Source organism: Dendrobates tinctorius, unplaced genomic scaffold, assembly GCF_039654945.1.
Source record: "Dendrobates tinctorius isolate UK_male_01 unplaced genomic scaffold, ASM3965494v1 ptg000024l, whole genome shotgun sequence".
In the NCBI taxonomy this organism is placed as follows: domain Eukaryota; kingdom Metazoa; phylum Chordata; class Amphibia; order Anura; family Dendrobatidae; genus Dendrobates; species Dendrobates tinctorius.
In genome coordinates, this window is record NW_027361692.1 from 18,616,329 (window position 1) to 18,632,311 (window position 15,983).

The following is a 15,983-nucleotide window of genomic DNA, read 5'->3' on the forward strand; positions in this document are numbered from 1 at the left end:
GATGTCATAGACAATTGCAGATGTTTGTACAGTAACTATGAAGCCTGTTAGTTATTTATCAGCGGAAGGTATCCCCAGAAATGTGTTCTATACAGACATGTGTGCACAATAAATGTGCATAGTCTTTCTTGCTAACTCCCAAATTATGCAATCAGCAAAAGAATATTTTTCAACATCTTTTGCAACTCTTTTAATGATAACTGTGCATGTACAGTATATATATATATATATATATATATATAATAAATTATTATTTATATTCTATTCTATTCTATTAATATTATATTATATACTGTATATATATATATATAAAAAATCAATTGCTGCTAACATGATGGTTGATAGTAGATTGCATAGCACACCTTTTAACTTTGCACTATTTGGGTAACTTGTCCATCCTCATTCAGCTGGGCTTGATCTCTGTGGATATTACACAGCTGACATCACCCCCACAATCCCATTACCCTAAGCGCCACCACACCAGGGCAAGTGAGAAGAGCCAAGGCTAAGTGCCAGAATTGGTGCATCTAATAGATTTCTGGGGTGGCTAATGGCTGGTATTTTTAGGCTGGGAAGGGGCCAATACCCATGGCCCTTTACAGCCTATTAATATCAGCCTGTGACTTTCTACTTAGCCTGAGTTGGCTATTAAAAATAGGGGGGACACCACATCAATTTCTTTAGGCCCTACCTTTTTAGCTATGTTCGGACCGCCTATGGAATATAAGCGTTCTAGCAGTCCGCATTATGCTCTGCAGTGACATTCCAACATGTCACCAAAAAGAATGACATCTGCATAAAATTGTGTAGCTGAAAGTTTATAAAGCTACTTCTCAGACATACTCCCCATAGAGAATGCGGAGACTGCTTATTGCACGTTCTGCCTTCCTGATCACTGTATACCCAGCACTTAGCAAGTGCTATGTTATGTCTAGAGTAATAGGAAATTAAGACAGCACTTCCTCTTCTGGACACTGCAGTCATGTAATTGTTGTGTATAGAGAAGGAGCATGAGCTGCTAAGTAATAGGAGACCCTGATAGCTCTGAATTTTTCCTGTAATTGAGCTAATATATCAGCCCCAGTTACAAGAGACATCAGATTAAAAAAATATCATTTTGAGACAATGATCTTTATCACCTTATGGGGGATGCAGTGTGTGAACTAACTAAGTAAATAAATATAAAGCATGAAAAGTTGCCAATGCAAATCACTTTTAACATACCAATGTATTTCAGTGGTCCTTTGGGGTCATAAAAAAATATTAAAATCTGATTTATTTTCGATATATTCCACTTGATATTTGCCAATATCAGCAAACAAATTAAAAACTGTATGAAAATAACTTAAAAATTAGGCCACACTTATCTTGAAAGAAAGATTTAAAAATGATTTGACTATGTGAATGAAAGAAAAGTTAACAGCTCTTCATATGTATGAAAAATACCCCAAAATGTGCCCAGTCAGGAATGGGGAAAAATGGACTATTCTTGAACATGTTAATAATGTTTGTACTGTGAACTCTGTTGACAAATTCACTTGATTTATTATGTCTCTGATCCCATGTGAGAGGCATCACAGTAGCTTAGGTATCCTGGGTCACGGCCACTAACAACTAACTGTCACTATAGGAGTGGTCGTAATCATGGATATCTATGCTATTGCAGTGTCCAGCACAAGGGGTAAGCAACATAGAAAATCACAAAAACTACACATTTCAAACTGGAGGTATTTGCTAATATTATTATTATTACACCTACTACATGTTGGGATAAGATCTTATAGATGATAATACATCTTTAAGTTTTATTCTTGGTTTGTAAATGACAACAAAAATGATTTATCAGCAAACACATTTCTGTATGGGCATTTATTAGAAGTAAATTTCATGCATCTTTACTGAACAATAACTGCATGCTAGATCTAACCAATTTAGGAGAACATGGAAACCCATATGTTCAACTACACAAGAAGATACATACATCATTATCTGCTTACTAAATCCTGCTCTCAGCTTTAGAACTAGGGTTGTAGCCATATGAGGTGCATAGGTAGCAGTCACACTTGGACCCTGGTTCTTTTGAGGACACAATGACCCTTCTGTAGCATAGGAAGACACCAGTTTTATAAACGCCATACAATATAGTTGGGTTGCTGGCTCTGTTATAGTCCTTAAGCAGACATAGTTTTGCAGTGCAATAGTTTTCATTACAAAATTGTATTCATGTGATAATATGAGAGATAGCCTTGCAAATAATATTCTAATCCTACTTACCAGGGCATCTCTGCTCATTGCATTTTTGGACATCTTCCCCTGATCCTTCGCATTGCTGGCCAGTGATTGTAATTCCTTGGCATTTCCGTGTTCTTTTTTCCCATCCGCCATCACATGACCTGGAACAGCCACTCCATGGTCCCCAATGGTTCCACTGTCCATTAGCTAGGCAAGAGAACATAATATCATACTTTAAATAAAGCTGGAAAGATCTGTGTCTTGATTAATTACCTGAGGTTAACCTTTTTTAAGTACTTAGCCCATTAGTCTTAAAGCTAGAGACATTGTTTACTATGTGAAAATTATTGTTCTTTCAATGTACTGTACAAACCTATATATTTCTTTTTAAAAAGGTAAATATCAAAACATATAATTAAAATATTTAACAGTAAATGGTAATTTGCTTCATCGAATGAAAATGTCTTAGAGTCTGCAGTGTTAAAAAGCCAGGAGAACATAACAGTAAAGGTTAATATGAACATTATCATTCCTTTCACCAAGCAACTTAGACGCTATAAAATATAACTTCCACATGGATGATCCCTTTATTGTCAGCTTAGTCAACCTTCTCAAAAGCTTATGAACCATATGAGAGATACAGAATTTAAAAGGAAGTCGCTCCTATGTGGCAATGGTCATCACATCAGTTACAGTGTAGAAGAAATCGAAAACAGAGAACCAGCCTGAAAACAGGGTCAAGAAATACAGCATAACCTATCATTTTTTAGAAATAGAAATTAAAGATTGGTAAAAAAAATCTTCAACTAAATTAAATGTCTATAAACACAATTGGTAAAATAATCAAGGTGTAATATTTATAATTCTTAATTGATAAATTATAAAAGCTGAACAGTAAATAAAATTTTTATTCTAACACATTACCAACTTTGGATGAATAGAATTGTCTAATATTTGTCAGGAACACTGCACTGTACTTGCTCACTGAGCCAGTGCGCGTGTCCTGAGTGTCAGGATCCTGTCAGCGCCGGCGTGCAGCCTCCGCTGAGCAGGGACTCACCCGCACTGTAGGGGTACCGGGGTCAGGTACAGCCAGAAAGTACCGATGCACAGGACCTGTGGATGCTGAAGTTTAGCAAGCAGACACGGGACCTACGGTCATGTGACTGCAAGGGGGCGGGGCTTAGTGTCCTGCTTAGTGAGATGGAAAGACACTATACAGAATTACTCAGAGTCAGGCATAACGGGGTTCATACACAGAGATAGCTGTAACGTACCAAGGATGAGACAGAGCGGATAGTCAGGGCCAAGCAGCAGTCAAAAACCAAACAGACATAGAAGGTACCAAGCAGAATCCAAAGCAATATCCAGAGAACAGACTGAGTCATACACAGATTATCAAGCAACCAGAACACAGGAAAAACACACTCAGGGGTCACCACACTATGCCAAGGGCAAGAGTATAACTGACAGGGATGGGAGCATCCTGAGGCTATAAGAAGCCTCTCCCAGAACCAGGGAGAGGCCACAATCATAGCCCCAGGTGTGCAGGTAAGCCTGCACCAGGATCACAACCTTTAACCCCAGAAATGCCAGTCATCAGCACTGGTTCCAGACATTAACCCCACGCGTGCGAGTCAAACCAGCACTGAGATCATGACAATATTGGCTACAAGTCTTTGCTGTTGGCCAAGATCTGAGCCTGCATCTTTCACATGCTATTAGCCGTTATCTCCCTCTAAAGACAAAGGGTGAAGCTAAACTCTTCATTTGGCTGTTAACCCATTTAATACCACTGCCAATCTCTGATAGTGGCATTACAGTTCATGGCTTGGGAAGCTCATTATTGTAACTGCCAATTGCCCCCAGTAGAACGTGATTGTGAGGTGTTTATGTGTGTCATAACACCTGAGGGAGCTGGGATAGTAAAAATTGTAACATTTCAGAAAAAATATAAAAATATAAAAGTTAATTTACCACTCTTTTCCCCTCCAGTAAAAGTAAAAAACCCATATCTGGTATTGCTATGTCAGTAAAAGTCAGATTTATCAAAATATAAAGTTAATTAGCCCTGCATCTTAAGGAAAATAAAATAAAAGCATCTGGAATATATGAGCAAGATAGGCATTGTAAGCAATGAGATTTCTTTATATTTCAGTACCAAGAGTCAGATTGGATTTGGGTTGAGACATGGCCTTAATATGTGCAGGTACCTCCCTTTTACCCATGGTGTTGGTGGTTCTCCAGAAATGGGGTTTCTGTCCAATTACTTTATGACTTGGTCTGATTTGTGATTATCTCATATATGCTAAGTATATGGCCTTGATTTTTATTACTGAATGTTTCCCTTTTCCATAAGTCCTTAAAGTTAACCTGATGGCAGGATTGTGCTGAGTAACCTACAGACAGTGTTATGTCGGCACCGTTATAGTGATTAAAATGATACCTGAGTTGATGAAATCCATCTTGTGGTTGTTGTCTAATCTTTCAGATATTCATCTATATGGTTTTTGACTGGTCATTGATTCCTCAGTGCCTGCCCCTTATTTTACATACTGAATATAATATGGTTTGGAAAAAAAATTTACATTCATCAGGCAGGTGCTGCGCTGTAGCACGAAACGGGGTAACATGCATATTTTCATTTTATTTAGGCACATAGCTTTGTTTAAGAAAATTTTTATTTTTTTCAAACAAAATGATGCTGGTGGACATGCAAGCACAGACATGTCTATCAGACTCGGACAGATGCTACTATGCAGTAGTTGCCACTGGCACCACTTTGGCAGAGAAAAAATTAGGCTTCATCAAGATGGCGCCAGCACCACCTGCATAGTAGCATTTATTGGATGCGATAGATGCTAATCTGTGGGCGCTGCCTCCATTTTCCTAGAGAATAAAAAAATTAGGATTCGTCAAGATGGTGCCAGCGGCTCCTGCACAGTAGAATATATAGGAACGATCCTACTGAGCAGGTGCTCCCAATGCCATCTTGATGGAGCCTAATTGTGTTGTCAGTGGTAATTGTATTGTCAATGCAACCCTATTGAGTGGGATAAGAGGGTTGCAATGACAATATAACATAATGGGCAGCACTTTGAACACATTTTATAAGTGGTCATAAACTTGTAAATAACTCATGAAATAATAAAGTTATGGTAAAGCCAAGCACACCATTGTTTTTCTTGTGAAATTCTCAATAAGTTTGAGAATGACCCTCTTCCCATTGGAAAAAATAAAGTTGGATCCAAAATGGCCAACTTCAAAATGGCCACCTTGATCACCACCCATCTTTGAAAGTTTCTCCCCTCCCATATACTAATGTATCACAAATAGGAAGTTGATATCACCAACCATTCCCATTTTATTTAGGTGTATCCATGTAAATGGCCCACCCCCTATTTTCTATAGCATTTGTACGTTACTGGTCTATAATATGGCTGAAACACATGTGCATGCACGCTAGACCCCTTCTTTTTTTCCCTCTAGTGCTGGTGTATTTTGATCATGCGCAGTTTGCAATTCCTGGATGATGACTTCAGCAGTGATTTTGATAACTTTAATTGTGTAGTAGGTGAGTCTTTTTATGAATACAATCACTGACACAGGCGGACTTGTTGAACAGTTAAGCTGTTTGCTCATGTATTATGTTCTGTAAATTATGCATTTTATTCTTTATGAATTTATGTGTAAAAAATTGTAAGCATGCAATATGTGCACTGCTCTGTATATAATTAATATATTCTATTCTTCATAATCTTTATTTTTAATAATCTTTATTTTTATATAGCGCTAACATATTCCGCAGCGCTTTACAGTTTGCACACATTTTCATCACTGTCCCTGATGGGGCTCACAATCTAAATTCCCTATCAGTATGTCTTTGGAGTGTGGGAGAAAACCCATGCAAACACGGGGAGAACATACAGTACAAACTTCTTGCAGATATTGTCCTTCGTGGGATTCGAACCCAGGACTCCAGCGCTGCAAGGCTAACCACTGAGCCACCGTGCTGCCCTATTCTTCATGAACTATGGATATTGTATGTAATTGATATATTGATTGATGCACTTTTAAATATTTGGCATATGCATCTTAACACTGCTGTCACTATCAGATATTAAATTTTTGTAATTTTTTATTTTCAGAGTGCAGCATTTATTTTTGTATGTGTCTACTGTATATACAATATACAGTCATGGCCAAAAGTATTGACACCCCTGCAATTCTGTCAGATAATACTCAGTTTCTTCCTGAAAATGATTGCAAACACAAATTCTTTGGTATTATTATCTTCATTTAATTTGTCTTAAATGAAAAAACACAAAAAGAATTGTCCTAAAGCCAAATTGGATATAATTCCACACCAAACATAACAAAGAGGGTGGACAAAAGTATTGGCACTGTTCAAAAAATCATGTGATGCTTCTCTAGTTTGTGTAATTAACAGCACCTATAACTTACCTGTGGCACCTAACAGGTGTTGGCAATAACTAAATCACACTTGCAGCCAGCTGACATGGATTAAAGTTGACTCAACCTCTGTCCTGTGTCCTTGTGTGTACCACATTGAGCACGGAGAATAGAAAGAAGACCAAAGAACTGTCTGAGGACTTGAGAAACCAAATTGTGAGGAAGCATGAGCAATCTCAAGGCTACAAGTCCATCTCCAAAGATCTGAATGTTCCTGTGTCTACCGTGCGCAGTGTCATCAAGAAGTTTAAAGCCCATGGCACTGTGGCTAACCTCCCTAGATGTGGCCGGAAAAGAAAAATTGACAAGAGATTTCAACGCAAGATTGTGCGGATGTTGGATAAAGAACCTCCACTAACATCCAAACAAGTTCAAGCTGCCCTGCAGTCCGAGGGTACAACAGTGTCAATCCGTACTATCCGTCGGCATCTGAATGAAAAGGAACTGTATGGTAGGAGACACAGGAAGACTCCACTTCTTACCCCAAGACATAAAAAAGCCAGGCTGGAGTTTGCCAAAACTTACCTGAAAAAGCCTAAAACATTTTGGAAGAATGTTCTCTGGTCAGATGAGACAAAAGTAGAGCTTTTAGGGCAAAAGCATCAACATAGAGTTTACAGGAGAAAAAAGAGGCATTCAAAGAAAAGTACACGGTCCCTACAGTCAAACATGGCGGAGGTTCCCTGATGTTTTGGGGTTGCTTTGCTGCCTCTGGCACTGGACTGCTTGACCGTGTGCATGGCATAATGAAGTCAGAAGACTACCAACAAATTTTGCAGCATAATGTAGGGCCCAGTGTGAGAAAGCTGGGTCTACCTCAGAGGTCATGGGTCTTCCAGCAGGACAATAACCCAAAACACACTTCAAAAAGCACTAGAAAATGGTTTGAGAGAAAGCACTGGAGACTTCTAAGGTGGCCAGCAATGAGTCCAGACCTGAATCCCATAGAACACCTGTGGAGAGATCTAAAAATGGCAGTTTGGAGAAGGCACCCTTCAAATATCAGGGACCTGGAGTAGTTTGCCAAAAAAGAGTGGTCTAAAATTCCAGCAGAGCATTGTAAGAAACTCATTGATGGTTACCGGAAGCGGTTGGTCGCAGTTATTTTGGCTAAAGGTTGTGCAACCAAGTATTAGGCTGAGGGTGCCAATACTTTTGTCCAGCCCATTTTTGGAGTTTTGTGTGAAATGATCAATGTTTTGCTTTTTGCTTCATTCTCTTTTGTGTTTTTTCATTTAAGACAAATTAAATGAAGATAATAATACCAAAGAATTTGTGTTTGCAATCATTTACAGGAAGAAAATGAATATTATCTGACAGAATTGCAGGGGTGTCAATACTTTTGGCCATGACTGTATATATATATAAATATTTGAACTTTTGTACTTTAGAAATAAAAAGAGCTTCTCATATAATGATTTTGAAGCCCATCTAAGTGTATTGTGAATGTGAAAGCTTACTGAGTTGTTAACACACTGAACACTAGGTAGTCTAGTGTTTTGCCTGTTAACAGCCATGTAATGTACATCTCACTGTACATCACAGCTGCAGTAAATGTATAGTGTAGGTCTAATTTGACTACATGATCGCTTTATTGGTATCAGAGGCAGTTGAACCCGCACGAGAGAAGACTGCTTCTGTCATCTCTGAATATACAATTTCATTGTAAAATATTTGCCACTGCATCTAGTGATTATGATGGTCAAATTACTGATCATATAATCTCCTGGTTGCCAAAGATAACATTGTGAATGCAAGGAGGATAAACTATTGTTCATCCTTAATTAATTACACATGTCCTTGAAATGTATCCAAATGATTGCATTGTTTCTATAAACCTTTGGCACAATGTATGTACTGTATACATCCGCACTTGTGGTGCATAGGGGTTATTATGGCAGCTGAGGGTCTACTGAAGACACTGATGGCTGTTATATTGGTACTGTGCTTCATAGGAGACCATACTTTTCACTATTTACTTTAGTACTATAACATTGAAGTATGTAGAAAAAATTATCAAATTACCAGTTTCAATTTTCAAAGTAGGGCTAAAAATAACAAGAATATACAGACTGTTTTTTAAAATCTAAAAAAATGTCATCCCCTCTTTAACCAGTCAGAAAACAAAGTAAGAAAAAAAAATACATACAGTATTTGCTACTGCCACATCTCTATATGTCTAATCTGTCAGTAAAGAAATTTAATTAACCCGTACGGTCAATGCTGTACAAAGAAAAAAAAAATACCCAAATTTTTGTTTTTCAGCCCTTGCACCTCTCTCAAAATTGCAATAAAACGTTTTCAAGAGATGTATGTACTCCAAAATGGTATCAATAAAAAATACGCTTAGGTATGCAAAAAAACAAGCCTTCACATGGTTCTATTCATGAAAAAATGAAAAAGCTATGAGTCTCAAAAAATAGAAAAAGTTCAGGATTTCGGTAATCTGTTTTTAATTTGTGCAAGTGTTGTCATAATTGAATTGACCTGAAGAATCGTGTTATCAAGTCATTTTTATAAGACATATAAATTAGCTCAACTGTAATGGTAAGTAGGTCCTCTGAAGTAAGACACAATCTTTAAATAAGTAGTATAAACTTCATAACTTAGAAATGGTTGCAAGTGAGGAAAGAAATTTTATTTAACTCAGCAGACCCTTGTGCAAACAGACTGATCCAATGTTTCAGTCAAACTAGGCCTTTCACAAGGTATATGTACATGGAAGGAGGTCAAGGTTTCTGTGCTGTGTGGATATAGTCTGTTTGCACAAGGGTCGGTACTGTTGAATAAAATATATTTCCTTCCTTGATACCATTTATGAGTGCCGAAGTTTACTTATTTGAATGACAGGCCATTTTTACCATGCAAATAATACAGTGAAAGCTAAACCCAAAAAACAATAACAAAAATTACATTTCTTTTCCCCTCGTCATCCCACTTCAAATTTTCTTAGTACTTTGTGTGGCAAGATAAATGGTGTAACTTCCAACTAAAACTTCTGCTGTTAACATCATGCTTTTCATTACAGGGTCACAATACTATAGGTTTACTACAATATGTTAAGGAGCAGTTTCCAGAGTTGCATTCCTAATCATGGCTCTCACTTTCCTTATCTGTGTACTTGTTGAAAGGCTCTCTCTAATCTCTATATATAAGTATTGTAACAACAGAGTAGACTAAAGGTACTGTCACACTAAGCGATATCGCTAGCAATATCGCTATAACTTGTGACGTTATAGCGATATTGCTAGCGATATCGCTGTGTGTGATACTTACCTACAACCTGCTCCCCCGCTGGTTTTTGCTGATCACGCAAGAACGTCCTGGACTGTTTCTCATCGTTAGCTTCCTGCGGCGCTTCCTGCTGTGATGACGAGCGACGCGTGGAGCCGGGCGGGAGGACGCAGGATCGCCTGGTGTGACAGGTAAGTAGCGACCCCCGTCCCCAGCGATGTCGCTGGTGAGATCTGCCTGTGTGGCAGCTCACTAGCGACCACTTAGCTATGTACCAGCGATCCTGACCGCATCATATTGCTGGTCGGGATCGCTGGTACATCGCTAAGTGTGACAGTACCTTAAGAACACTGACAGGATTTGAAGCCTTGTATCAGAGCTAATCTCCTAACCAGAAGTACCAGTCAGGGAGGAGTGCCACTCCCCCAAGCAAGCAGGAAAAAAGGATACTGGATAGCTCTGAGCTGCTAAAGAGACAATTTGCAATAGCAGATAGAAGGAGACGTGGATGTTACCACGCTGCTGTAGAAATCACAATCCCAAAATATGGATATAAATATATTTTATTCACTATTCTCTCAACGCATTTCGAAGTTCACATAACTTCTTCCTAGATGGATGTCTTATGCATGTCCTGAAGAAGGAGTCATGTGAACTTTGAAACGAGTTGAGAGAATAGTGAATAAAATATGATCTTTATATCCATATATTTTGATTGTGATTTCTACAGCAGCGCAGTACTATCCACGTCTCATCAATCTGCTATTGTGAATTGGTCAAATGGTTTGGTCAAATGGCTTTGGATCTGCGGCAGCTGTCAACTCTGATGAATCCTACATGCTTTTACATTTTGGAAAACTAGGTGAGTGCAAACTAAAAAATCTTTTGGAACTGTCATCGGATAAGACCCTATTTTGCGCTTTTCTCTCCTGGAGTATTTCTGTGTTTCTAAAGAGACAATTTGAGAATACCCCTTTGGGGCTAAAAAAGTACCCTTGCCCCTGAGGTATGATTACTAAAATAAGACATATAATTAAGGTCAGATTCAAACATCTGTGTTTTGCACTTTTAGTATGAACCAGCCGTGCATCTCTTGCCTTGAATATGATATCCTCCCATAAGCCTGGGAGGCTGTCAAATTCAGGTCAAGAGACGCATTGCCGGTCCATGTATCATGGTCAAAGCTCAGACCATGAAACACGAATGTATGAATCCAAGTTTCTATGGTGATGTGAAATTTTTTGCACTTGACATTTACAGCTAGTTATTAGCACATTATAATGATTTTTAGATTTCTTAAAACACAAGTATTTTTTGTAATGGAAGAATCAATTTCAATCAGATTTTAGTTGATTATAAAGTCGTATTGAACATTCATTTGTGTTCAACAATGAATTTTTACTGCATTTATGCTAAATTATGTTAAATCATACACAGCTCAATGTGCTGTATATTAAAAGGGAAATTTAATATTATCAAGAAAATGTGATTTGACTTTTGACAAGTGAATATATGACTACAAAATTCATGTGCTAATTTAAAATACAGCACTAGCAGCTACTGATGGCCAAAGGGAAACACCATTCCAGGTATCCTACTAATTATTAGCAAAAACAAATCCCTAGAGTTTAACCTAGCTGACTTTTAATAAGACCTGGCAACCCAGAAAGAGAAAGTACACATGTTATAATTCTTTATAGCCCCAGAGGTTAAACAGAGGTCAAATGTAATGGTGGTATCACTCAGAAAATGTGCAAGATTTTTATTTTTTTGCTTCTGCCGTATTAACATCATCCGATTCTGAAATGCATGTTAACATCAGGAACGTAATTAATTATTATGATAATGACCCTCAAAATGGGGTTATATCCTCTATAATTCTGTAAACAGAAATATGACAACATCATAAAGTACGCATGCTGTTCATGTAAATGATTGCGTTCATCTGAAAACTATAATGGCTTAAAACCATAAACCACCCCACATAATAAAATAATTGCAAAAAATGAGAGATTCTTTCATCTAATTTGGTACTAAATGAATACATTTATGGATGCACTTTAATATTTATCACATATTACTTTCTTTGCCATCCCTATACTGCACCTTCCCAATGATATCAAAATGTTTCACATATTAAAATTGATAGTATCATTCTAGCTATAAAAACACAATATATTGTGGTATGAAAAACTATTAAACTGATATATTTCTGCAATGTTACTCTCTTTTCACCCATAAAAGCTACATGAGATAATATATTGGATTTCATAGTGTTCTCTGAAGTCATATCATGGATAAAATGATGTCCAAATGCTTACCTGTACAATCCTGATTATGACATTCTCTTGTCTCACTGTAAGGTCCTCTACAATCAGAGCCACCATGGGATGCTGGTGAACATTCTCTCTGTCTTTTCTGTGTGCCATTGGAACATGATACCGAACATTGGCTCCAAGAACTCCATTCCTGCCATAGGCCATCAACTGGATGTGAAGCAAGCAGACAAAGAACGCTATAAATACAACAGCTACAAATTCAGTCAGAAACCCATACATGACTATTTGGCATAGAGAAAAAAAATAGAAAATAATTTTTTTCTAATTTATTAGAAAAGTTTATGCTCAGCTGAAACACTTAAAAGGTGGATGATGGTAGCAAAGCCTATGTACATTGAATAAGCTCGGTCACGAAAAACATCTTTACTCTGTAGTGCAAGTGCTGTATTTTTCACAATACACCTTACTATATAACAGGTGAAAAGATTCATATTTAATTAGAAGTTTAAAACAGAAAACAAAAGATTTTACTGTATATTTGGCTTGAGTTTTACTATATATATTTTATATATATTTATATTTTATATATATATTTATATTTTGTGTTAAAAAATACACCATCTTTATTTGATTATGCCGACATTGGACCAAAAGGAGAGATAAAACAATTTTAAAATATACCTTAAAGGTCCCATACACATTAGACAAAAGTCAGCCAAACCAGTTGATATCTGCAGAATCAACCAATTGTTTAATATGTATGGCATTCTTTCAACTCTACCCCGATAGGTAATGTCAGTGCACAGAAGGATCTGGCATGTTAGATTCAGAATTGACCAATCATTTTTTTCTCTCGGGGCAAGAGAAGTGTGCCACCAGCTCTCTCATAGAGAACACAGATGTGATCCTGCATATGGAACAATTGAGGAAGATAACTGTAGGCCAAATGATTATTTAGCCGACAGCTACCAAAGTGTATATTGGGCTTTAGGGAACTGCAAAGGGAGGAGAGGACATTGCCCCACAAATGTCGACGAGCTGCTCAGCTTTCTTAATGGCACCTATGATTTGCTCATTGCTTAGCATTCTAAAACTTGCAATTAGCCTTAGTATATTGTATTCTCATTCCTAGATTTAGGCATGTGCCAAGATTAAATATGTACTTTTACAAGGCTGGGTTTCTTATATTTTGGAGTAAGGGATGAGAGGGCAACTGCTCCTTAAACCTAGAATCAACTTGTTTGTTTTTATCTCATCTTTTTTATCCTTTGTTTGCATAATCAAATAAAGAAAATGACTCTTTTCAATCATGCAAATTTTTACTTGGTTTAATTTTACATTTTCACTTTGACCCACCATATTGCAAAACACAGCTTCAAATCACATCTCCAGTAACAGTTCTCCACCATAATGTCAGCTACTGATACCCATTAAATTGCCAGACAGCTTGCTACATCATATTGCCAGCCTTATCTCACTGAAAGCTAAAGACTAGGGCATGGTCATCAATTTGTAGCATGGCTGCCACGTGTGGCTTACGGATTCATGAAGTGTGGCTCTTAGCTGTGTGCTAGCTCGGTGCATTATCACCAGGTTTAGTAAACAGCTATGAAGTGAAGTTCACCAGATGGTGAATAACCCTGCACAGAAGAGAAGATCTGGATGGCACGGAAAGTGGGGGGATGGTGTAAATAAATCAAAGTCAAAGGGGTGACAACGACAATGTTTTAGTCACCACGCTATGTACAGTGAGTAGGGGCTGTAACCGCTTCCCCAGGACTGAATGAAAGCCAGCTCTGCATTAGGGCTCGCTGTCAGTGAGTGCCTGGGGAATTGCTACACTCGCCGCTCTATATGCACAGATTAGTGACTGAAACTGAACCAGCATCACAACTTTGCATGGAAGCTGAAAACTGCTGGGGGGAATAAAGTTAATTTCCTCCCATCTGCATCGCTCTCAGTGCAGGTGCCACACAGTGTCAAGCGCAATTGACCTGCAGATTAACCCCATACCTGCAGGTTGATAGCATTATTTTACATGACAGGTTCCCTTTAAAAATATCTTGACAATTACTTACAATATAGACTACAATGTAAGTGGTAATCTGAGTTGCATAACACATTTGATGTACTGTGTTCATTTGGGATATATCAGAAGAAATGATTATCCAGTCCCACCCTTAATGAGGTTTTCCTGGAAAACATATTAATAACCTACTCTTGTCTGAAAACAAAAATGGAGGGAACTTGCACCTTTTTTATATTATTTATTTAAATAATTTACAAAAACTGTGTGGGACCCTTCTGTTTTTTATAACCAGACAAGATAATGCTGACAGCTGAATGCTGTAACCTGCAGCTGTCAGCTTTGCTTGTGCTGGTTAGCAAAAATAGAGGGGACCCCACTACTTTTTTTTTGTATTTATTTATTTATTACACAGGTGCTGTCTGATGAATACTCTCGTCATTGTATGCCTGCTCTTGCTGCTATCTGTGAGACCAGGTGTACGATGATGAAAGTAGTACTCTCATCAGTCGACACCTGTGACCGTCAGTAACCTTTTTACAGTTGATCACTGTTTCTGGCTCACATACTATCATCTGTATAACAGCTTGAGTACTGCAGCACTCTGACCAGTGGTAGCTTGAAAGGTTACCACTGATCACAGCTGGTGTTTTGCACTCTGTCACACAGATGACAGAGTGGGAAACACTGGATGTTCTGGTCCCCCATTCATTTGAATGGCATTAGGATTTGGTTTTGAGTTTGGGTACCATTCTGGTACCCGAACCGAACCTTTTAAAAAAGTTTGGCCGAACACGCGGATCCGAACATCTATGGGTTTACCCAACACTACTCCTCATGCAAAAAAAATCAGCATGTAGGCATAACAATAAAATATATGCAGTATGATTACAGTCTAGCAGGAATGCAGTTATCTGTAAAGGATGTGACATCTAAATAATCTAATATATAAAGCTCAAAGTGTGTATGTATGTATGCATGTGTGTGTGTATGTATGTGTGTGTGTGTATGTCCGGAATAGGCATCCGCACCATCGCAGCTACAGCCACAAAATTTGGCACAGTCACACGTCTGGACCCCGAGAGCGTCCTAAGCTATGTTTTGAGGCGAAATTTTAACCCTGCGCGTTCCAATTCACCAAACAATTTTGCCCCTGTCTACATACTGGGGAAAAAGTGTGTGTGCGTCAAGCCCCGTCCCTCATTATTATGTCATAATGCCCCTATCTACATAATGGGGAAACAGTGTGTGTGTATCAAGCCCCGCCCCTCATTATGATGTCACAATGGTTGCCATGGCAATGCTGATGTCATCATAGGTTGCAAGCCCCGCCGCTCATTATGATGTCATAATGGTTGACTATGGGATGGAGGATGTGTGATGGGTATATGGGCACTGGACTATGGGACGGAGGATATGTATGACGGGTATATGGGCACAGGACTATGGGGTGGCGGATATGTATATGGGCACGGGACTATGGGATGGAGGATGTGTGATGGGTAAATGGGCACTTGACTATGGGATGAGGATATGTATGACGGGTATATGGGCACGGGACTATGGGATGGCAGATATTTATGATGGGTATATGGGCACGGGACTATGGGATGGAGGATAATTATAATTTGCTATAACTAACCACAGTTAGATACTATTCCCGGACAGCGCCGGGCTCTTCAGCTAGTTTACTATATAATTCCAAGGTGAAAAGTGGATGGAAAACAGATTATAGTTAA

General features: G+C 38.3%; 1 protein-coding gene across 6 annotated transcripts in view; it reads right to left on the bottom strand.

The window, feature by feature from the left end:
* The window catches only part of ADGRB3 (adhesion G protein-coupled receptor B3), a 1,461,501-nt gene that overhangs the window by 816,691 nt on the left and 628,827 nt on the right, over positions 1 to 15,983 (bottom strand). For all 6 annotated transcript variants that reach the window (XM_073569395.1, XM_073569396.1, XM_073569393.1 and 3 more), the window contains 2 exons: positions 12,261 to 12,425; positions 2,275 to 2,439 (listed from right to left, as the gene is read on the bottom strand). In XM_073569395.1, the coding sequence (XP_073425496.1) occupies positions 2,275 to 2,439; positions 12,261 to 12,425 (330 nt within the window). The remainder of the gene's footprint in view (positions 1 to 2,274; positions 2,440 to 12,260; positions 12,426 to 15,983) is intronic.